This window comes from Pimephales promelas, chromosome 8 (assembly GCF_988280905.1).
Source record: "Pimephales promelas chromosome 8, fPimPro1.hap1.1, whole genome shotgun sequence".
NCBI classification, from domain to species: Eukaryota; Metazoa; Chordata; class Actinopteri; order Cypriniformes; family Leuciscidae; genus Pimephales; species Pimephales promelas.
Genome location: NC_142776.1, coordinates 18583291 through 18608991, shown reverse-complemented (window position 1 = coordinate 18608991; position 25701 = coordinate 18583291). Strand labels below are relative to the sequence as shown.

The window sequence follows — 25701 nt, the reverse complement described above, 5'->3', positions numbered from 1 at the left end:
TACGCCCCATGAGGCCTTGCATCAAAAGTGGGCGCGACTTCCGGTTCGAAGTAAACAAAGCGCGGCTTGACATGCTTAACACTCGTTCATTCAACAGTTGACAGTCATTCAAGTTTTAGCGATCCAAACTAGCTAACGATGGGGGAACACAACCTCAACGAAATTCAAAAGGGTGAAATAACAGTGCCTTTACCCTCCGCAGTAGTTGATTGGGAGTATTATAATAACATTATTAATAATCAATACACATCAAGGCATGGTGACAGACAGTTGTGCGAGCTGACAAACAATTAAAATAAAATAAAAAATACATACTTAGTCATTGTGCTTTGGAGTTTATTCAAAATTATAAATGAATGTGCTACTTGAATACATTAACTGGCACATTTGGTATTCTGTCAACACGGGCTTTGATCATGAGTTTAGGTGTAACATCAGTAGCGAACAGCCAATCACATGCTGATAGAGTTTATAGAATATTAAGAATTTAAACATATGTACACAGGAAGATTCGTCCTCTTTTGGGAGGTGATGGAAACTACAGTCGTTGGCAGGATCACTCTGATTTCGTTTTCAGCTTATGTTCAAAACAATCACGTTTAAGCCACTGAATTAGTTTAGTCCGGTTATACATATAACCGCGAACAGCACATGCTGTCCCTGAGCTCCGTAACGACATCGCTCATAAAGATTTGCGTCTTTAAATAGTAAAATAATTCTCCGAAAAACAGCTAGCCTCTTCGCTAACTAACACACAAAATACCATTGGAATGCTACTTCCACCGCCTCGCCGGAAGTTTCACCCACTTTATTTTTTACAGGAGCGCCCCTCGGAAACTTGTGGATAAGGTGAAGACAAAAAAAAAAGAAGATTGTTGTGTCACTGAATTATTTGCATGAATTAACACTGGGAAGCCAATTTACAATCAACCAGCAGGCCAACCCAAATGCTAGGCTGGCTAACGTCAGACCATGGCTCATTGAGATTGAGACATGGTCTTGGAACCACATGTTAATTTTCTCATATTTGAGGCGTGGTTTATGAATGCCCAGAGCCGTTTATTGGGTGCTACGAATGTCTATCAAATGCGCCTGTCCATATAGCTCATACCCAATCATTTTCAATTATACCAGATGACGTTTGTAGAGCGACAGAAATTAGACGAGGAAGAAGACGTATGTATTTAAGGCTGAATCGAAAGGTAACTTCGCGTCTGCTGCCATGTTTGATCCATAAACAAACTGCTTCGGTGTGTCGCATAGACATAGACATCATCATCGTCTTGCTGCTCCCTCCCCATTCTGTGATTGGTTCCCTAGATGAGGCAAAAATTCTGGTCCATGGTATCCAGACTGCCTAGCAGCGTGAATCGTGCTGCGCAAAAATTGTGGGAAACTCAGGCTATACCTAAACTCCAATCAGTGAAATAGGCTCAATTGAAACCCAATGAGAAAAATGAGAAAGGAAGAACACACATGTAAATTCCACAAAACAGAAGTTAAAAAAAAAAGAAATGAGAAACAGTGATGTCAACCAACAGCGACCCATCAGCAGCAGCAGCAGAGGGTAAGTGGGGTGGCCCTACCGTTCCAGGATTGTGCCAGGCTTTCTGATGGCCGGAGTCCATCCAGGCATCTTTCCAGAGCATGCTGGATCCGGTCCTCTGTGCACGAGGTGTGCTGCATCTTGACTGTTACTATAAAGAAACATAAGAGCTAAAGTCATATAAAGAAAGCTGCAAAACATTGCCTCCTATCTCTGATCTGCAAATACAATATCAAGAAAATATTACATAATACAGTTGGACAGCTTACTTATATGTCCATGGCAGAATTTCAATCAGATCAGATCAAAGAACATTTTTGTTACGCTTTTATGCTTGAGGTTTCAGTCTGGCTCTACTGTACATCCGATGACACAGCTTGTCTAAACTAAAAGAAGTAGCAGCATGTGTAATAAAATGTCTATCATTCCAGATAATGATATCTGCATAGACAAACACACGCATGTGTCTTTTTCAGGGAAGTAAACACACAGCATCCTTTGCATGTGATATTGAGGTTTAGGAAAATGTTCTACCCGGTGTCAGAGAATTTCAAGAGAACTATCGTGTTTAGGGATTATTACGGGGATTGCCTACTGTTTGTTTTTCTTCCTTATAACATTTAAAGTTTACATTCACTGTGGTACCTGCTATCTTGCAATAAACAATACTAGTATGTTGCCTGGGAAAAGACAACCACAGGGACCAGTTGCAGCCACTAAGTTAAGACTGTGTTAAGAACTAGTCTGACCAATTAGCAAATAATTAGGGCTCTTACTTTTTAAGATTCTAATGAGACAAAAAAATTAAAAAATTTAAAAAATGAGGTGACTAAGAGTTAAAAAATAATAGAAAAACGTCATTATGTAGATTGAAATACAGATCATGCACAGGCTACATATAGGCTACATATGCAAGTTTTGAAATCAAAAGAATCCTTTTATGAGAGAAATAATTCCCCAATAAAGCTAAAGTAGGAGTAAAGCAATGACATTAAAGCATGACAAATTATATTTCTCTTCCACCAGACTAATTTTCCTAAATGCAAAGTTCCGCATATGGTGATTTTTTTTTTTTCACCCAGTGAGCCAGTGACCAATGAATGTTTAAAATTCACAACTTGACTAGTTCAGCTAAATGTTTAAACTTTGGCTGACATTGGCAGTTTTTAAAGTGCAGCTGTGACAGAAATACAGCCTACTGTAGATAGAATCCTTAAATATATTACAGCGATAGTTCACCCAAAAATGGAAATTCTGTCAACATTTACTCACCCTCAAGTTGTTCCAAACCTGTATATTTAATTTCTTAACCTATATGAATGTCGTTGTTCTGAACACAAAAGAGGATATTTTGAAGAAAATTTGTAACCAGGGGACCATTGGGGGACTATTAACTATAGGAACAAAATACTATGGAAGTCAATTGTGCCCTGACTGTTCTCCAACATTCTTATAAATATCCTTGTTGTGTACAATAGAACAAAGAAATGTATACAGGTTTGGAACAACCTGAGGATGAGTAAGTTGTGACAGAACAAGGCTATCCCATTCCACTACGCTGCTTTCCCACTGTCTCTATGTAAACAAACACTGGCTATAATCACATGTTGGACTTTTGCTTTCGCGTAAACGAGCTTTCAAGTTAAACTTAAATAAACTTTCTTTTTTTCAATTCATTTCATTCTACTATATCCCGTTTTTAAACGCAAAAAATGCGTTGTGTGTGAACGGACCTTTGTTGCGTTTCTGTGGATCGTTTTTAATACAAATTAAGGTTTTTGGTCATTAGAACATTAACTTGAATGTAATGTACCGCCGGTAAGTGTGGCTCTGGCTCATATTAGATGCTGTATTTTTACTTCAGAGTAAACTTCCCCAATGTCAAAACAAAAAATCCCCCAAACCATAGGCAAACATTCAAAGAGATATTAAGTCATCTGAGTCATTCAACTCAAAGCACCAATATTTTTAGATGATAAACTAGAGTCAAGCTTTTTGCTTCAGTTGTCTGCTTGTAAACACTTGTCTAATGTCTAACGGATACAAGACTCATCACTCACCAAACATCATTCACGTTGCATTAACACGCTAGCGTGTGGTGTGGTGTGGTGTGGCCCATTAAGCGTCAGGCGTCATAAAGTGGATTTGCATAAACCGAGAGCTCGCCGCATAATATAGACCAAGGGCTGTGAGCAAATGTTTGTTGTTGTGATACAAACTATTTTACAAGGGAACCTATGTAAAATAAATAAAATTATGAAATAGTGAGATTATTTTAGACAGTGTTTCAAGATAGATAATCGCAATGTTTGTTTTATTAGGATTAAACTATGATGGATTTAAAATCAAGTTGAAAGAAAAAACTGTTTTACGAGACGATTTCAAAGAAGCTTTTCGAAAATGTAAAAAAAGCTACAATTATATATATATATATATATATATATATTATTATTATTATTTTTTTTTTTTTTTTTTTTTTTTAAATCAGCTAATTATAATTTAAGGTTAAACTTCTGAATGTCAAACCATCACATATAGGACAGTATGTCAATTTAAGAAAAGCAGACCAGTGTTGAAATTAAGCTGATTTCCTTGTCAGGGGCTTTTTATGATCTAATAAAACACCGGATGTAGGCTAGATGTTAAATTTGAACAGCAAAATTAAATCATTATGCAACAGAAATCCAAAAATATAATTTTTTTTTTTTTTTGTGGTCACTGCTAGGGGGAATTTGCTGGTGTTTATAGCTCAAGAGAAATCAAAAGTTTAAAACCCACATGTTGGTTTGTCAGTCATTAAGCAACTTAAGAAAACTTAAGAGAACTCCAATACCACGCAAATAACAAGTTACCAGGATGAAAAAACGAAACCTAAAGCAGTTATAACTGGTGTCTGATTTAAGGTTATTTAAGGCAATCTGTTATTGTTACAAGTCACTTGTTGTCAAGCGCAACAATAGGCCTGCGAGCAATAGTGGGAACAGCTTGATATGGCCTTAATGACCCTATGAAGCTCTATTACAGCCTTACCAGATTGCCTGGAAGGAACTAATTCATCATTGAACTTATGATTGCCTTTTCCATTATACAGGTGAACAAAAAGCTTTGTTTGCATTTGATTGATATTTCATTGACTAATTTTTACACAAAGTTGCACCCTTATTAACAGGTGCCAGGTGCAAATTAAATTACAACACAGATGTGAAATGTGGTTTTTTTCCCCCAATCAATTACTAATTGTTGTAGCCTAAATCATTTACATTTGTACACATAGAGACATAGTGCAGGTTATGTATAATAGGTATTTAATTTCTTCATCATATAATTTATAATTTCTAAACCCCTGTTAAAATGTCTTTGATCTTCTGTCACATTCTGTTACACACTTGACTCCTTGACGCCTTGACTTAGACTCGACTATATGAAGTCAAACACAATTTGAGAGGATGGGCTACATTGCATTTTTGACTGACAAAACTTTAAAGTGATAGTTCACCCGAAAAGGAAAATTCTGACATAATTTAGGCTCATACTCGATTTGTTTCAGACCTGTATGAATTTCTTTCTTCTGCTGAACATAAAGGAAGATATTGGTAACCAGACAGTTGACAGCCATTGACCTCCATATCCATAAATTCTATCAGTGTAAAATTCGGTCAGGTGTTTTGGGGGTTTTCCTACTATTTTACTAGCCATTAACACTATCCTGTTAAGCTTGTTCTTATGTTTGCAGTTTAAATGGCTAAACCAAACAGAGATATGAAAGGTTAAAACGCGTTCAATGTGTGTGATGTATACACTAGCTCAATAACCTGAGCACGGATGCCCAGGCAGTTCAGTCTTCTGAGGAGTGAGCATTTCTTAAAAATATAATCTGTGTTATCTGTAAAACTCAGATGGTTATCAAGAACCTAGATGTTATCAAGAATGCCTAGATACTTAAAAGTTCCCACAGTTATGTGTTGACTTTTAAGAACATGTTAAAAGTCCTGAGCACGGACGCCCAGGCAGTTCAGTCTTCGGAGGAGTGAGCATTTCTTAAAAATATAGTCTGTGTTATCTGTAAAACTCAGATATTATCAAGAACCTAGATATTATCAAGAATGCCTAGATACTTAAAAGTTCCAACAGTTAGCCTATGTGGGGACTTTTAAGAACATGTTTTTCATCATGTTTTGACTCTGAAGTAGACGCATGTGCGTCGAAACGTTGGTCATTTTGTACTAATAAATATATTAAAACGTTCTGTGCTCCGGTCTTGCACCTTGGTCTTAGTTAGATCCCTTGGGTCCTTTTCCTCATGTTTTTTCATCTATTTTAGTGGTTCTCAGTCAAAGATTCTCCACTATAGCTAAAATAGTGTTATTCCTGCTGTAATCAAAACAAAGCCGCTTGTTTTTAAACTTTTTTATGAACAGAAAGTGGTAGCATTGATTTATTAAAAGTTAAAAAGAACTTTAGGGGACCTGTTTCCACAACTCAAAATAAATGCATGGCTGCAAGTTAAACAATTTAATTGTTTTTTTATTGAATGTATTGTTTGAAGTAAAGATTTCAAGTTGCAAACATTATTTTTTAGCATTATGTTGACATAATAATCTTGATCATTACAACAACTTAAAGGCACACTATGTATTTTTTTGCGGCTAGGGGTCGCTTGTTCAAAACAAAAGTGTTTTGTCATATTAGATACATTTGAGTGTGTTCAAAGTTGTTAATGCTACTCTGTGCGTTCGCTCGGAGGCGACTACATGAGACACTTGTTGCACACTGCAGAGAGCTAGATCAATATTAGGTGGTAAAAAATGGTACTCGCGATAAATCAAGCAAACAAGATTGAAACAAAAAGACTAACTGAGTTTAGCTACATAACAATGATTAGTTTTCTGTTAATGAATGCATATCCAAACAGTTGCTCATCTGTCAAATAAAATATATAGCCTATTAAAGCATCTTTGGTGTATGGTTTCTACAAAATAAAATAAAAATCAGCACGTGAGCACACAATAGTTTCTTGTGAGTATGTGAAAGTCTGTATTATTTTTTTTATTATTATTTTTATTTATTTATTTATTTATTTTTATTTTTGCAAAGGTCCCTTTAGGGGCTCTGTTCAGTTGAACCGAAATAGATAAGATTAATTGGTTCCAACTCTGGTAGTTGGAGCGAATTATTTATTTATTTTTATTTATTTATTTTTTTTGAGTAATCAACTTTAAAATTGTGTTTATGCTAATGATTAAGTTCCTCTATCTCAATGTAGATTGTTGGTTGAATGCAAATGTACTCATAATTATGTAAACTGTTGCGTTAATGTTTTTGTTGTTGTTGAGCCAACACATTCTCTTTTAGCCTTGTCAGAAGTTTTCTAGAAACAAGTTACTGAGAGGAAAGATGTTATCAGCAAACATGTTATCAGTTTACATCTTGATTTGATCAGTTTTTAGCATTTTTAAAGGGACCTTTGCATTTCATATTATGGTGTTATGGTAACACTTTCGAATAAGCTTTCATATAACATTAGTTAACTACATTAGTTATCATGAACTAATAATGAAGGGCACTTCTACAGCATTTATTAATCTATGTTTATGTTCATTTCATAATACAAATCAAAATTTGTATGTGTTAACATACAAACACAAAAATGAACAGCTGGATTTTTATTAGCTAATGTTAAAAAGGATGAGCTAATACCTGCAGTGACGGATGTAGGCTTATTGTAAAATGACCTAAATTATTTAGGATAAGTTAAAATATTATATTTATTGATGTATATTACTCCTGCAGCCCCTTTGTTTGTTTGCTGAGGGTTCCCGGGTTGAGAAGCTCTGTTCTAGATCATTTTTAGGTGATCATTAGTGGCATAATAAAAGATCAAACTGGTGCAAACGAGTGACCAGCAGCCATCAGTCAGTCAGATGCCTATGGCCCTTTGTTCGTTTTGCAACCTCTGAAAATGTGGAAGTGACCTTGTTGACACGTAAAAGGATGTGTTCACATCCTCTTATGTGAGAGGATGATTTCATCTGGGCAACACAAAACACAATCCCAGCAAACTTCCTATGTGAAGCAAAGAGGCATTTGAGGTGCACAGACTATGAGCCGAATGAGTGAAATGCAACCAGGGCCTTTGCCTGAAGTACATTAGCAGCAAAGTGTTCAAAATTTGGATGTTTTGATTTTTAAAAAACAAGCATGAAATTCAGTTTTAGCCATTTTACCCATTATTTGAGTGAAAAAAACAGTACAATACCACATTACCACACTACAACTTTTTGAGACTTTTAAACAGATGCATTATGAAATCTGGACAGTACGAACACTGGACACTAAATTCCACATAAGATAACCTCAAATCCTAGCAGCACGTCTGATGAGATGCTCTCTTCATCCCAGCTGATTCACGTTCCCACTGTGACCCAGCGTGAAGGTTCATCTCAGCTACTGTAGCTCCTTCTCCTGATCATATTTCCAACAGCCCTGTACAGGAAGGTTGCTCCCGAGCTTTGCCGAGGAAACAGGTGTTTCTCCATTGTTGTGGTGCGATCGGCCACTGTGATAGACTCCCACACCGCGAGGGGGTCGACGCTCATTGTGTGGACTCTCTGATTGATGGGGACCAATATCCCCAATGCGCCTTCTCCTGTGAGCCTAGAGTCTTCTCATCCACATCCCTCCCTCCCACAACAATAAGGCCAAACTCCCCCCGCCGTAATCGTTTTAGGAAATAACAGCAGTCGAACAATGGTGACAACATTCAACGGTAAGTGCTTCCTTTTTATATGCTGCCGACAACACAGTGGCCCAGTTGAGCAGATACAGTAGGATGCAGGGGATCTATCGCAGTGCAATATTTACCAGAACCAGGATGCTGATTTGCTCCTGTCTAGGCGGAAATGAGGAACTCTATTCTTTCCTTTTTAGCCTCTATTGGTACCTGTGGGAACTTTACACTCACCTCAGTTTGAGAGCCTGTTGTATTGTGAACAACAGTGAACTGAGGGAACAAGGAAACAAGCAAATTCATTGTGGGGGGAAAAAAGTGTCTAAATTTGTTAATTAAAATAAAAATTTTCTTAGTAATAACATTTTCTACATTGTTTAGTTTTTGCTGCTTTGCATGTTAAAGCCTTTGAATATTTTTTAAATACATTTTGTGCACAGTAGTGAGCAAAAGTGATGGGCATTAGTTTGGGTTTTTTTCTCATTCAAGTTTGATAAAACCATCAAAATACGAAGAAAATAATAATAATAATAATAATATATATAATTATTATTATTATTATTATTTATTTTTTTTTGTCATAGAAAAATAAAACCTGTGACTGTAATTTATCCCATTTTTTTTCTCAAATGTCAGATTCTGTCAGATTTACCTAAAGGTAAATTTAAATTTACAAAAAAAAAAAAAAAAAAAACATATATTGACTACAACATAATCAGTTATTAAAATTTCTCTTGTTTTTGCATGTGTTCATAATGTTTTTGTATGACAGCCCGACCAAAAAATTATGTCAGCACAATTTGACTCACAACAACAACAACAACAATAATTTGAATTAAGGGTGAGGATGTCAATTTTCTTAGGCTGGACATCACTTTTGGCCATTACTGTATGTCTAATGTGTACTGTATATGGTGTTCAGTATCTTTTTTTAAATTATATATATATATATATATATATATATATGAAGAGTTCAGATGCAAAAGCCTCTAAGTGCCATTTGAAATTTTCTTCTAGAATGATCATTTTTATCAAGCTTGTATATTTAAGTTCAGTAATTTCACTTAAATGGCAATTCATATAATCTTCATTGTCATTTAAGTGAAATTACTGAACCTAAATATATAAGCTTGATAAAAATGATCATTTTAGAAGAAAATTTCAAATGGCACTTAGAGGCTTTTGCATCTGAACTATATATATATATATATATATATATATATATATATATATATATATATATATATATATATATTATTATTTTCACAGAAAAATAACTTTAGAAAGATCTGAATACATTTGTTATTTTTACCAATTAAACTTATGGACATCCCCATATTGTGAAATTTACAAGTGCCCGTCTAAAGATGTAATAATGTAGTGTACATATTTCGAATTTACATACTATTATTGTTCTGTATCCAGTCTGTTTGAACAGAATTTCTGTGTGTGAGTTCCTTTTATCATGAATAACCGATATGATTCAGTCATACGCAGCTTGAGTATTTGATTCGTGTATCTGATGTGGATAAATAAGTGTGCCAGTGGAATATAAATATGTAGAATAAATAAAGCACATTCTATATTTGGAAAGGATCACATTTTGTCCATATGCCAGGTGTGTGAGTTCACAGGTAAAAACAGTGAGGAATATGAAATTGATTGAAAAGATATGAACCCTGCTGTCATATACAAACAGGAAGAGGTTAAACACAAAACAACTTTAGCATGTCTTTCATGTCAGACATTACCAACGCCTATGTCTGTTTATGAAGGAGTTACTTTCACTTCAAATTATGACTCAAACTTAACGAATTCTGAACATAGAGGATCTGGCTGACAAAAACATGTATTATGGCAGCCATTTAAACAAAGTTTAATGCAAAAATTGCATGTTTATAATCGCTGTGGCTGAATATGGCTTTCGGGAATCTGCTTTAGAACAATTATACATTACCATACATTACTCTATAACTTTCATACATTCTGAGCACAGATATGTTTTTGTCCAGTGACATTTTACAGGCTGACCGCAGTGTTTAAAAGCAATGGTACAAACACTGATGATCGTCACCACTGAAACTTTCATCCAGTTTCATTTCCACAGTCTTGCACAATCTTTGGCCCTCCAGCAGACTGTTTTTTTAGAGATTAAAGGGACAGTTCACCCAAATATGAAAGTTCTGTCATTATTGTTGATCCAAACGTCCGCTGAACACAAAGAAGAATTTTGAATTTGAAGAATGTCAGTAACCAAACAGTTGATGGACCCCATTGACTTCCATAGTATATTCTTCAAAATATATTATTTTATGTTCAGCAGAAGAAGGAAAATCATACATGTTTGGAACAACTTGAGGGTGAGTAAACAATGACACAATTTGAATTTTTGGGAACTATCCCTTTAACTGGAATTTAAGCTTGGCCAATGATCTGTTATTAAGTGAAGAACCTGTTATTTTACTGAAGTGGATGTTTGTCACAAGAAATTACTTGTTTATTTATTTTTTCGTAGTAGTTTCTGTTGCACTATAGTAATGAAAACATTTACAAATATGCTAAATCAATTTATCTGTTAGTTGAAATGAACCAAACCCACCTTACTGCGAACAGTAACATATTTGTTGCTGATGGACAAGCACATGAATGCCTAAAAAAAACATCCTTATATGTATTATTAGAGTTTCTGTCGGATGCTGTTTATGCATGAAAAGGAGAAGTATCTCACTATTTTAAAGCTGAAGTCAACCAAAAACACTGAAGGCCTCTTGCAGAGATCAACTCTCTTTCTGAGTACTATGGCAACTATGAAAATAAATATATAATTTGAATATTATAGGTAGTATTAATAGAAAACTAATTTGCAAGTAAAATGATTTAACAAGTAAAGTAAATACATATCCTTTTTATTCAGCTGTATAAATATCAGACCCTTGAACTTAGAGGCTTGTCCTCCATAGTTTTATATATATACATATGTGTGCAGTACATCACATAAATGCATTAAATACTATGAGTTCCTCAGTGCAATCAGTCACTAACAGAATCTAAAGCACATTAATCTACAGAGCTGAAACATCAACTGTACTTGAGGGTTTATCATCTTACAATCGATAGATCTATACTGTATATATAAAAATATTTTCAAATGTTGTTATTCAATGTCATATACACCCCCCCCCCACACACACACACACACACACATAATCTTAATGAATTTTCTGTGAGAAGTAGAACGACTTCTGTAAGTATGTTGCATGAATGTGATAAGATCTCAGACTTAGCTGCTGTTTTTACATCTGACCGTTCACCACAGAGGAACACAGAAAAAGATTGCTTTAAGTGCTAAAATTCTGCATAGTTTGAGTAATAGAATCATGTAAAGTAACATAACAGGACAGATATGCTGCCATATCCCTATATTATAGGACTGCATTGTGTTGCATACAGGTAGATGAATATCATTCAACAGGATACGGTTCAGAACAGCTGTCCTGCATGCCTCGCTACACAGAATCAGTGAATAGTAAAGTTTCCATCTGACATTCTCAGCTGAGCGTCCTGTGTCTTAAAAAAAAACTCAATTTAAAGGGTCTTGGAAATATGTGGGTCTTGTGAACATTTGAGCAGGTACATGCAAAGATGCTGGCTAAAGTAAATCATGAGCAAGCTTGAATTCACCTGCACACCGATCATGATCAATGACTTGAACTTATCCTGAGTTTTTATTCTTTTCCTAGCTCAGATTTAACCATCATGATATGGGAATGCCCCACAGGAATCACTTACCTGGAGTTGTTAGCCTCTTCCCATGATTTCTTTGCCTCTTATCAGCATGCGGGGTGAGATGGAACCGGTGTCCTTGAAGCGTAATCCAGCACTTAAGATGAAAAGAGATGGAAATGTAACCACATCTTTCAGCATCAGCCTACATAGACGCTGAAATGACGGCAGCAACAACAGGAGCAGTCTTCAGCACGACTGTGACGCTTTACTGAAACTAACAGGAACTCAGAGAGAGAAGGTGCAGAAGAACTCAAAGAGGAAGACATGGGCCACATGTGTTCACGAGTGGGAGGAGGTTTAACTTACACACACGGCTTTTGTTCTTTGACGGATACCTTGGTTTTTATTAATGCCATTGCCATGGATGGGAATTTGCCATCTTAGAAATCAATGACAGCTTTTGTTAAGAATACAGAAAAATAATTTTAAACTGGCATGTAGATATTTTGTAAGAGATTCTCAAACATAAGAGTATATAGGCCTACCCGAAATATCAAAATAATTTGTTTTCTTTTAAAAATTGAACATTAAAAAGGTAACTTAGGTTTAATGACTAGTTTTGACTAGTTGTATTGTCTGAATAATATAATTTGAATAATCAAATGGCATGGTGTGTTTTTTTTCTCCAGACTTTTCTCTAAAGTGTAACTGCCGACTTAGCCTCTATACTCAGAGTAAGATCAACTCTTATTTCCCCTGAGGGTGAAATTTGCATTTTATACAGTGAGAATGTCTCGGTCACTCTCTGACTCTTCCCTTCTCAAAAATCACACAGCATGTTGGAACTCATTGAATATTGTGTGGTTGGTTGTTCTAAAGAAGGAACTAACTAACTCTTCCAATCAGAAAGATCATGACAGGAACCTCGGAATAAGTAAGAATATGCAATGAAAGATCTACAATAGCAAAACAGGTAGGCCTGTGACACTTGTTTACAGTAATGGGAAATAATGGATGAGCTTGGCTAGGTGGAAAATGAAATACTGCCATCTAGTGGTTATTTGTAAATTATCAAAAACCCGTAAGACATTCTGGTGAATGCTTGAAGACCTTGAACTTCCTCAAATGCAAGCCAGAAATAGCCTATAGCCCACGTAGCCTATACGGAAATGTCGTAGGCCTATTCGTTTGTAAATGAATGAAGGCCTATTTGTAGGCTATAGCCTAGCTAACCGACTTAAATGAGTGTTTATGTCAGCTGTTTAATAATAGAAATCACTTTAAAATAACTCTGATACATGATCTCTGGTTCTATTCACATTCATATGTATAATCGATGTGAATTTTTAGACTTGAAACGCATTCTGACACCCATATGCTATTTTCGCATGTGCCCTGCCACCAAATAACATTGCTTTTGAGTAGCCTACCCATCTTGAATCAACCATCCAAATTCAGGCGAAGCGTGACTGGCGTCGCTAATAGAGATAACCAGTGAATTTGAATGACCGTTTGATTTCATTGATCACAGAGCTGAACATTGTTATTCGTGAAATGTTTGGAGCATTTAACCTGTGCACTAGTTAGGCTACAATTGAGACAACTTTTATTTAAAATAAGCCTACTGCAATCAGCCTAGGAAGTGGCTCAGAGGGATCTTTCTAACCCAACAAAGTCTACTACTAGTCTAAAAGCAGTTCTATTCCACCTTCTTAAAAATAAATGTTATTTAGCCTGCTGTATAGGCTAGGCCTATGCAGTTCCATGAAAAACCGTAAACATCCATAGAACCTTATGTTGCACAAAAGTTTTACTGGAAATTATTATTCTTTACGTAAAGAAAAAAAATTGTTAGGCTATTTTCAGAACTTTTCTCTGAAATGTTCTTTAGGGAACCAGAATCGGTTCTTCTATGGCATCATTGCAAAAATCCCCTTTTTGGAAGCTTTATTTTTCATAATCCCACTCAAAACAAACAAACAAGTAAACCAAGAAAATGCAAAATATAGGCCATGTATTTGCATAACCTATTGCCTGCATAGTGTAGAAGATTCAGAACATTATGTACTGTAGAACGACGAAGTTATAGCCTAGGTATAGCCTAGCTATAGCCTAGCTAATGTCGCGGAGTTATCTTGTTTACTACATCCTGTTGAGGTTATGGTACTATAGCAACGGCAAACCGTTCTTGTGCTTTTCATTGGATGTGTTGCCTGTCCATTCAGGATGAGTAGCAGCTACATCGAAAATATTTTTGTCTCTTCTCTTCTCTTCTCTTCTCTTCTCTTCTCTTCTCTTCTCTTCTCTTCTCTTCTCTTCTCTTCTCTTCTCTTCTCTTCTCTTCTCTTCTTTTCTTTCCTTTTCGGAGTTATAAAATTTGCATAGGCCAATTGCGACAATATTTTTTAAAACACTGGATAATGTAGCCAATATGTCACACAAATATTCTTATAAAATATAGCCTATATGCACTGTAAAAAAAATAAATACAGTAGGCTAAATAATGCAACAAATGCCATATGGGCCTGTACAATTGGAATATATTTAGTAAAAGCAATATCTTATGGTAATCTTGTGGCATAGGACTGTCCTCCTTGCACGTAAGCGTGTATTGAGTGAGAAAGGATTTCATCAATTCTACACCTGATCTAAAAAAAAAATGTCACAAATGTGAAGACATCGTGCAAAATCTGTTTAATTAGCTCATGCATAGCCACAAGTTACCAGGTTAAAGACGGGGTTTGCTTTTAATAAGAGCATCATCCGAATATGCACTGGTTAACAGCATTCAAATGCAAAAGGAGTCATTAACTTTGGCTGCTATTTAAATAAAAAGGTATCGGATTTTTTATTTATCAGAAACTGAAAAAAAAGAAATGAAAAAAAAAAAAAAAGAAAAAAGAAATTTAATTTCCCAATGCACGGCACAATGAGGCTCAGAAAAAATATTTCTAAAAATACCATTATGTGTATCTTTCTCTGCTCTACAGTTTTTATGAATTAAATATTCACCACCCATTAGAGTAAATGCATTTCATATTTATTAGCCTACTGTAACTAAATTACAAAGTAAACTTAGGCTAGATTCTCTTTATTTCTATTCTTTGTCTGCTCTGGTTTTATTGATAATCTACCAGTGGATGTCGTTGTTCTCTCGAGTGTCACTGCTAGATGAATGAGCTCAAAGCTCTGCGTAAAAGACGCGCCCGACTCTGTCTCCAATCTCCATAGAGTATATAGCTACATAATGTGTGTGTGTGTGTGTGTGAGAGAGAGAGAGAGAGAGAGAGAGAGAGAGAGAGAGAGAGAGAGAGAGAGAGAGAGAGAGAGAGAGAGAGAGAGAGAGAGAGAGAGAGAGAGGGAGAGAGAGAACGGGGCGACGTGAGTGTCTCCTATCTCACTAGAACTCAAACTAACGGGATCTTCTTATATCCTCTACATGCACAGAGATTTAAGAACCAGACAAGTGAAAGTGCGAGTCCATAACTCCAGGAAAAAGAGAGCCAGCACGAACTCAGATTGCTTTCTGACTTTCTGCTTTTGCTGATGTTTGACGGAGGTACAGTGAAACTGTGTGGATATTCCTCTGCGATTTTCTTTAATTGCGAAAGTGTAGGCTAAATATTGCCGTTTTTTCCCGGTGTGGTTTAGATCAGGTATCCTGGAGTTTGCCCATGTGTTGGAGTCAGATTCAGATTCACATTAGTTTGTTATTTGGCACCGGTTTGGTCGTGGTGTCATAGCGGCTGTGGATTGATCTCGCTCAGATTGTCGACTGATTTCCTCCCCGTTACATCTGCTAACAGAGAACATCTTCTCTCATTAGGACACGGCTGTGTGTCAGCTCAGAGAGACTGAGGAAGGCGCGTGATGATGTTGAGGGTCTCGGATGCTTTGGTCACTTTGGTGACTCTCTACTGTGTGTTCAACGGGACTGTCGGCGGATATGGCATGAGCATGTTCGCCGCTCAGACCTCCCCACCGGATCCGTGTTACGACGAGAACGGTCACCCCAGAAGATGTATCCCCGATTTCGTGAACGCGGCGTTCGGTAAGGAAGTGCGCGCGTCCAGCACCTGCGGCAAAACACCGAGTCGGTACTGTGTGGTGACCGAGAAAGGGGATGAAAGGCATAGAAACTGCCACACGTGCGAGGCGTCGGACCCAAAGAAATATCACCCACCTGCTTACCTAACCGACCTGAACAATCCTCATAATCTCACCTGCTGGCAGTCGGACAATTACATCCAATATCCTCAAAACGTCACTTTGACATTATCCCTAAACAAGAAATTCGAAGTGACCTACGTGAGTTTGCAGTTCTGCTCACCCCGACCAGAGTCTATGGGTATATTTAAATCAATGGACTACGGCAAGTCCTGGGTGCCTTTCCAGTATTACTCGACCCAGTGTCGAAAGATGTTCAACAAGCCCAGCAAAGCCACGATCACTAAGCAAAACGAACAAGAGGCTATCTGCACAGATTCTCACACCGATATGCACCCACTCTCTGGCGGCTTGATCGCGTTCAGCACCCTGGACGGACGACCTTCCGCGCACGACTTTGACAATTCACCCGTACTTCAGGACTGGGTGACTGCCACTGACATTAAGGTTACTTTCAGCCGACTGCACACTTTCGGAGACGAAAATGAGGATGACTCGGAGCTGGCCAGAGATTCCTATTTTTACGCCGTGTCAGACCTGCAGGTCGGAGGCAGATGCAAGTGTAATGGACACGCGTCACGGTGCGTCAAAGACCGGGATGGAAACCTAGTGTGCGAGTGCAAGCACAATACAGCCGGACCAGAGTGTGACAGATGCAAACCGTTTCACTATGACCGACCCTGGCAGCGCGCAACCGCAAGAGAAGCCAACGAATGTGTCGGTAGGTCCAACTCTTTATTTCTGTGTCATCTCTGGAAAGCGCATAGTGCGGCGAGAGCGCATCACCAAAGATAAGTCGTTGATCTTTCGTCGCACGTTTGAGATGAGTTCGAAACCAGCCATGATAGACTGCCTAAAATTTGCGGGTGTTTTCTTTTTAAATTCAAGCATTTCGCATCTAGTGAAGATAACTTTCAGGACCATTAGCTATAGCAATAGGCTATCGGCGACAGATTCCTATAGAGAAAGCGCGATGATTTTGAGGAAGGGAGATAATCAAAATCTACATTTTTACAAGACTTGAAATAATGGTTTGAAGATAAGCTACTCTTGTCAGTCCTGAGTTAAACGAAAATAAATGATTACAGTCTAACTTGATTTTATAGCCGATTTGTATTAATTACAAATCTGTAGGCTGATTACCTAATACAAATTCATTTGAATTTGTATTAATTTTAAGGTCTGCTTTTGCAGTCCATTTTATGTAGGCTTCTAATAAATAATACTAAAATAAAACAAATGGGAATTTTGGAAACTTGTTCGCTTAGGCCTAAATGTACGGATAAATGCGTTAAATTATAGGCCTATATTTTTTTTAAAAGAAGAAAATTTGTCATTTGTCCAGTATAGCCTGTTAAGATGCGTTTTAAGGTTTATATAAGCATTACAAACAAGATATGTCAATACAGTTTAAATAATAATAATAATAATGTTTAAATAATCTTCAGTATTTATTATTAGTTTCGGAGAAAAAAAATGTATATCCGGCGTCAACACGCAGATAGCCTAATAGAAACCTAAAAGAAAAATCAATTTGTAAAAAGAAAAAAAGTGAACAGGTGTCTTAAAAACAAACGCCGCATTTTGTCGTCTAAAAGTGATAAAAGTCTGCCAATGAGCCGCCTCGTGTTTTGCCCCTGCATGCACTCACTTTTATCACTGTCATTAAAATACATTTTCTGACATATCACTTTCATTGGATTAAATTAATTGATTTTATTTAGAGTTATATCACAAATATAAATACGGATAAAATGATACAAACTATCGAATTAAGCTATATCCGTAGCGCTGGTTAGGTTCCTAACTATTTATTTACATATTAATATTATTCACTCTCAGGAATAAAAAAAAAAAAGGTACAAATCACTGGAACAGTAGCCTTTCAAAAGCTATACCTTTGTAGTCTATACCTAATAAGTGCATATTAGTATCTAAATAGTACCAAAAACATACATACTTAAATGGAACAAATTATAACCTTCTTAAAGGGTACAGAGTGTTGTTACTGATATGTTATCAAGCATTTGTAAAAAAAAATATTTTGTATGCACAGCTATTTGTAATGCACATGACCATTGTATGAAGCATGATAAACTAGCTGGGGAATATGGATATTTAGCCTATTGCTAAGGCCGCAATAATAAATAAATTAAACAATAACGCTTAATTTATTAAAATATAAAAACATCATTTATAAATAAACTAAACTAAAAGTCATAGTCAGCCGGCCTACACCAAGCTGAAGCCCCTTTAAATCAGTCTCTTTATCAGCAGTTTGAAAGATAAGATAACTCGGGTTATTAAAAGTGCAAATGGGTCCAGCAGATACATATAATACCTGTGGATTAAAACATCCCTTCAAATAAAATAGGATTAATACTGACAATGCCCTTTTTGTATTTCGGTGATTTCACTTTGCCTATACTGTTAAAAAGAATATCTGGGGAAAAAAAGCAAAAAAAAAAAAAAAAAAAGCTGTATCTCATTGGTCTGCATCTTAAAACACGATGAATAATAATAATATTTGAATACCTTACATCTATTGAATTGACTCTATGTATTTAGCAGATATAGCTTTCATTGCTGATTTCCTGTCAATGTGAAAACTTAAAAATCCACTTCAATATCAGAATGACTTTAGCAGTCTGTATGGAATGAGGGTGCACTGTCAATTCGACAAGCAAATAATGCCTGGTCCTACGTAAACAAATCTGAATCATAATCATCATCATCCATCACACATTTCAGAAGCAAATTTTGGATTTTTGACTCATCTTAAGAGAAGAGCTTGTTCTTATTCTAAACAAACAAACAAACCAGTTTAGACGCCACTGTCACACATGAGACATGAATTGCTCCCCTGCATCCTTGACACTTTATTTTTACCAGGCCTTCATGAGTGTGTCTTGCATGGGGCACAAAAGAACGTCACTCACAGCATCCATCTTGCTGTCAGCGAGCCGGACGCTTTTGCCGAACATTCCTCGGCTGTGTTTTTCCTGAGCGCAGTGCCATCAGATCCAGTGCCGAAATGAAAAGAGAGTGCGAGAGAATGAAAAGGAGTGAAGAAGTGAAAAGAGAGGAGTGAAGGGGTGGGCAGCGTTAAAGCAAACAGAACTTAAACAGGAGAAGAAAGAGCCGTGTGACACCTCTGAGCGAGGGCAGAACCCTAGGGAAAACCTTTGTGTGCGAGGGAGGGCAAAATGCAATCAAACACCTATAGAGACACTATGGCAACCTCTCATTCATAACCCAAGCCTAAATATGGAACGTATGTTGTAAATGATCTGACTGGGGGTTTGGTCCTCTTTCATCACTACTGTATGTAGGAGAAACATTTCTGCATTCTGGGAATTATTTCAGTGTAACTCTCTTTGTTGGTCCTAATATGTGTTCATGTACTAGATTGAACCCTTACTGAAAGGAAAGGAGCTCGCGTTGAACCGGGACGCTATGGATTCCATTTACTAATATAGCGAGTGGATAAAATGATTTGAGAACACGGGGTAGGTTTTAAAGTGAGTGAAACATAGGACAAGAAATAGTGTTGAGAGAGAGTGTTTAATAGATAGCGATCAATAGGACTGCAAAGAGACCTAGGTTTTGCTTAAACTGCACTTAACTGATTGGAAAAGGAGCCGTATAACCCCCCGAGCGCCCCGTTAATGTGGCTTTAGGGTATTGATCAGCTGATGCCATTGAGAAGCATAATTCCTTAATGCATTGCGCCATAGTCTGAAGCCTGTCAAGAACACAAGAGAAGACGGCCATTCTTTGAAATAGGAATGCCACTCCATGCTTGGGAAAAATCATTCAAATAATCATTATATTACATACAAATCATTTTCTAATCAAGTCATATCTTTACACATTTTGTTTTAAAGCAGCTTCACAGTAAAATAACAGTGTTAACGTAATGAAATCAATCAATTCTGAAAATTTTTATTTTAACTAAAGCATGTACAGAATACATAAGTCATCATTCATTCAGCTCAGTTAAGTTCAGTCAGTGTTGATTCAATTCAGTTTAATAACGGTCAATGTTGTAAAATTAATTTCAAGCACAATTTTTTTTTTGCATTGTTTCACTTCATTTCAATCAAATTAATAAGCAAACATTTAGAAGAGGATTGTCTTTTAAGCTTCGCTCCCTGGACTTGACCAGATGAGGCAGCAAAAAAAGTGAATGTTTTAGTAAAGATAAGGAAATGTTTTAAAAGAATGTAATCTTGATGACAGAAGAGTTCGTGTTTAATCTCGGGCTGGTTTTAGGGTTTTAGACGAATGAGGGATGTTTCTCTGTCCTCTATTGTTGGAAGTAAAGCATATCGCTGTCAGGATACAAATTGTTTCTCTTGTATTTCCCGCATGTGCTTGTTTCTCTGTCACAAAGTTAAGTTTAACTCCCTAGCATAGCATCTCTCCCACATGCCAAACCACAACATGACTCTGACAGTTTGAACAGACCGTCTCACATAGTTACCACATGATCTCCTTGAGCATTAACTACACACTTGGAAGTGGTTTAAAGCTCTCTTGGGCCCGATTCTGAAATTCTTGAGTGGCAGTGCAGGTTGATATGCTGAAGGCATGAATTAGGTGGACCCATCAGGCTAATCTCCAAGGACGTTTTTGTCATGTTTTTAAGAGGAAACAAAGTAGGGGACAGCGGGGCACAACCTAACGCATTTTGGTTTTGGCTCAATTAATTAAAAAATAATTAGGTTAGATTAAAGTTGTTTTTTTTACACAAGCAACATACACATCTCTGCTACAAATGAACACTTAAAGTTGTTTTCTAGGACCCACCATTTTCGTACAGTTGCACTGAAAGTGACAGAAGTGCAAAACTTACCCCATATGCGGGGTTAATTGTAACAGCCAGAGGGGTTAGTTGTAACACTTGTGTGTAACACACATAATTCAGTACTATTTTATTTGTATAGTTTGATATTGTTTGTGCATCTGTATTGGTAGATATCCATACATCCATCCCTCATCCAATCATCCTTCTTATTATGGATCAATATCATGGATAGAGACATAGAAAAGGGCTGCACAGTTTTGCAATAAATAATAATAAATAAAATCATAAAATATTGTAATTGCAATTGAATTAGATTTGTGTGTGGCAGCTGCATGTACAATTATTATAATTAATAATAATAACAGTCATAATAATACAAATGAGCTTTAAATAAATTTATATTGCATTAAAAACAGGCCATATTTTTAATAAATAAACAAGTGAGCAAAGCATAGTAAACTAAATTTTAAACATTTTAATTTCCAACATTATTTGTGAAACTCCAACAAAGTTAAATGTATAAATACTCAAAACCTAAAAAGTTGTGAGGCTCCGTTTTCATTTGATTATCATTGTACACTTGTCGGCTTGTTTGTAACACTGTGTTACAACTAACCCCGCTGTGTAGAACATATTTTTAACCCTAGCTAACAGTCGCTAGGAATTGCTGATATGTTTCAAAACGGTGCTATGTTTGAGCCAACAAGACAGTGATTAAGGCAATATAAAGTTAGATCCAACTCAGAAACCGAAAAAAAAAACTATGATGAAAAAATGTACTTTCATGGTGACAAAACACTCTTTGTCCAGTATCTTCACGAAATGTTGTCAAAACTTTCCGCAAATTCGCAGGAGAGCGTCTTCAGGCAGCGAGAGAAAAATATCGTAAACACAACCTGCTTGATCCTGACGAACTATGTAAAAGGTCCGTGTTACATTTAACCCCGTGTTAGGTTGTGCCCCGTGTTCCCCTACTCTCAATTTGGTCTTCTCAAATGTAAAGGAATCGCTCACTCAAAAAGTTAAATTCTGCCATCATTTACTCATCCTCACGTTGTTTCAGACTTGTATGATTTTTTTTTCTTCTGTGGAAAACAAAAGAAGATATTTGAAGAATGCTTCAGTTGCTTTTATCCATACAATTAGTGTGTTCAAAGTCAATGGAGTCCAACGGTTTTCGGTTCCAAAACTGACATAAAGGAATCATAAAAGCAATCCATACAACTCCAGTGGTTTAATACACTTCATATTGAAAAGCCAGAAATATAAAGGGTTAGTTCACGCAAAAATGAAAATTCAATCATTTACATCATCACCCTTATGTCATTCCAAACCCATAATGCTTTTCTTCTTCTTCAAAACACAAATGAAACAAATTTAATGAATGTAAGAGATTTCTGTCCCTCCATTGAATGCCTATTCCACCAAAACTTTGATGCTTCAAAAAGTTCATAAAGAGATTGTAAACCAAATCCATATGTATTGAGCAATTCAATCCAAGTCCTCTGAAGAGACATGATGGCTTTATATGATGAATATTCTTAATTTTACTACGGATTTAAACATATAAAAATTGATTGACACACATAGAACACATTATTTCTGGTAAATGGAAGCTCAAACACGTGTTTTGAAATGAACTACCCTGTACATGAGGGTGAATAAATGATGTAAGAATTTTGGGGTTAACTATCCCTATAGTGATTTACGCTCAAGTCAAATCAAATCATTGATCAACTCATGTATGCCCAAATCAAATGTGGCAACATGTCAATAGCATCAAACCTCATTGGTAGATGTACTATTCTGACAAGTCAGGTGACACGCAAGTTCCATTGATGTTTATTGTCAATGTATTTGGTATGGACTCAGATTTGGTTTAAATCGCTGGAGCTGTATGGCGCTTTAAAATTTTGGACCCCATTGTCTTTCATTGTATGGACAAAACTTTTGTAATGACAAATTTAATGTCAATTATGACACAACTTTCCTTTTTGGGGTGAAACTTTCTTTTAACAAAAAGCTAAACTATAAATGAAGAGTTCAGATGCAAAAGCCTCCAAGTGCCATTTGATTTTTTTTTCTAGAATGATAATTTTTATCAAGCTTGTATATTTAAGTTCAGTGATTTCACTTAAATGGCAATGATAATTACCTATTAATTGTTATTTAAGTGAAATTACTGAACTTAGTTTGATAAAAATCATCATTAAAGAAGAAAATTTCAAATGGCATTTAGAGGCTTTTGCATCTAAACTCTTCAAATATATATATATATATATATATATATATATACTGTATATATATATATATATATATATATAAATATATATTTAAATATGTTGTTCTATTGGTTCAGTAATACAGCAGGGTGTTAAATTTGTCAGATTTCTTAGACAATCAGCCATCAGTAATCTTTGTGTTTGTGTTTTTGTCTATGTCAGTAAAACTAAAAGGCTCTAGTTAATGTTTTAGCTGCCACATGGCTTTTATAAATCAACATCTCTAATCTTCAAAGCTGCCGATGGATCAAATAGTCCCACCTATCAAGCAAAATAGGGTGAGATGTGAGATGAGAAACCTGACAGAACTTTTGCACTTTGCTCTGCTGCATCACTATTGTACCTCACTACTGTTCAAAGGGGATGAATTACCATCATAGACATGTAGCAGTTCATTTCTCTAACCAGTGGCCACATTTCCCAGAATTCTTATCAGTCTTTACTGGAGTCCAGCTTGTTTGGTAAAGCGCAGGTGAACATGATTCTTGTGGAGGAATTTAAAAAAAAAAGTGTATTCATCCACACTGCATACAGCAATCACCTAGAAGTTATGAACCACCTGTTTGTGATTGTAACAATGAACATGAATGTTTTCCACTAACAAGTGAGAAAGCTCATTAGCTCTTTCATGTTACTCCACACCGGCTGCCAGCTTTTTTGACAGGAACGGTGATCAAAAACATTTTTTTTTTGTGTGTGTGTGAATTTGGAGTCAAGACTATGATGCACAAGCCCAGCCTCTTCAGGAGAACCAGAGATATAAGGGTGTATTGAACTGGCTGTGGGGCAGAAAGGCTGTGTGTTTTTGAGAAGGCCCAGACCTCCTGGCGAGATCAGTGCTGGCGGAAAGCCCACGCTGAGGCTCTGCTGTAGGGGGGTGAGTATATTTCCAGAAGAGAGCCTGGCTGTAGAGCCGAACACTCTGCAGCAAACTCAACCTGATGCCTGCCAGGCTGCAGCACACAAGGCCCAAACCAACCATCTGCATCTCGTTTACCTTGACGCCACCACACGCACACACACACACAGGGTCGGAAACATAAGGGTTAGCACACATATCACGCGCACGCAGGATGGTATGTGTAAAAATATGATAATGATGCTTCTCTTTGTACTAGTGGATAGTTTTGAGTGAATTCAAGGACAATGCCATTTGGATGCTCATAAGTGGTGGAGCATTATTGTGCCCAGTTTGTGAGAGAATACTGTTAAGTATATCTGACGTCATTTTCTAGGATTTAGCTTTAGATTGCTGGTAATTGTCAAGTTTTGAGGGAACTGGACTCCATGGCTGATTATAAATGGGAGTCAAAACAATTTATTCATCAGTTTGACAATGTTTAACAATGTCCAAATTTCTGTCTTCCCATCTTACCACAAGTACATCTGTGGTCGGAGCACTTAAACATTTTTTTTTTTTTTTTTATTACAATGATCATGGCTTGTAATGCAAGGACACATTGACAGCTGCAGGCCAATGTATGAAAGTGTATATCAACAGGATAGAGGTACTGTATCTCAGGCAGAACGATGGCTCATGGACAGAGAATTGTTTCAAGAGCTGAAGCCTGCTAAACTGGCATTTAAAGTATTTATTTCATGACTCAATTCAAACTTTGAGGACCATTGTGTCTGATGTGTTATTATTTCTATTGCTGTTATTTTATGATGGAGTTCAGTTGGAATTTGTTGATTGTTTAATTATGAACACCTGATAATGCTCAGCTAATGTGCATAAGATCAGCAGTGATCCGACACACTTTTTTTTACATGCAGGGATATTTTTCCTTAAATATTTTATTTAATCACGTTTGTGACATTTAAAAAGTTATTTTTCACTTCCCGATTTAATAACCATTTGTATGTTGAATGACCTTGCAATATTAATGGCCATCCATCTAGAGTGTGTTTTGGATTAATAGTTTTTTTTTTGTTTTTTTGTTTTTTACACAGCTTGTATTTCTGATATTCAAATTATACATGAGCCCTACAGTTTTTCAGAAAAAAAAAACATTTATAATACAAAACTGATACCAAAATGTGACAATATTTTGCTAAATTTTAATACGTAAATAAAATCAAGGTCATTCAGAGATTCAGAGTCAGATTCAGAGTCATGAACCAAACTGATTTTTTTTTTTCCTGTGTGTGGAACAATATTGCCACTGCTTAATCCCACAAACATAAGGCATGAAAAGGGACAACATTTTTTAAATGATCACTGCATAGAACACATCCATATACAAGACAAAACGGCATGGTTAAGACTTTATATTGGCATCTCAGTGGATTTTCTCTGCCTCCCTAAGGCAAAACATTCATTTTTGAGGCTTTTGTTTGATATTACTTGTCTGATACATAATTGAACACAGATTCCCATTACAAGCCCATGAAGAGGAAACCTTGAGCTTGTTTCTGAAAGAAGGAGAATGTGAAAGTTTCA

General features: G+C 36.3%; 2 protein-coding genes across 5 annotated transcripts in view; one reads left to right on the top strand and one right to left on the bottom strand.

The window, feature by feature from the left end:
- The window catches only part of pik3r5 (phosphoinositide-3-kinase, regulatory subunit 5), a 33195-nt gene extending 20879 nt beyond the window's left edge, over positions 1 to 12316 (bottom strand). Inside the window, exons 1-2 of one of the 2 annotated variants that reach the window (XM_039691447.2) lie at positions 12063 to 12316; positions 1587 to 1697 (exon numbers count right to left, since the gene is read on the bottom strand). In XM_039691447.2, coding sequence (XP_039547381.2) covers positions 1587 to 1686 — 100 coding nt within the window. In that variant the 5' untranslated portion in view covers positions 1687 to 1697; positions 12063 to 12316. Of the gene's footprint in view, positions 1 to 1586; positions 1698 to 3606; positions 3682 to 12062 lie in introns of those variants that run through there. The other variant, XM_089134113.1, reaches the window with a different exon arrangement.
- A 3010-nt stretch (positions 12317 to 15326) lies between these two features.
- Positions 15327 to 25701, top strand: part of ntn1a (netrin 1a) — an 85583-nt gene continuing 75208 nt past the window's right edge. Inside the window, exons 1-2 of one of the 3 annotated variants that reach the window (XM_039691450.2) lie at positions 15330 to 15558; positions 15826 to 16887. In XM_039691450.2, coding sequence (XP_039547384.2) covers positions 15870 to 16887 — 1018 coding nt within the window. In that variant the 5' untranslated portion in view covers positions 15330 to 15558; positions 15826 to 15869. Of the gene's footprint in view, positions 16888 to 25701 lie in introns of all 3 variants that reach the window. The other 2 variants (XM_039691451.2, XM_039691449.2) reach the window with 2 other exon arrangements.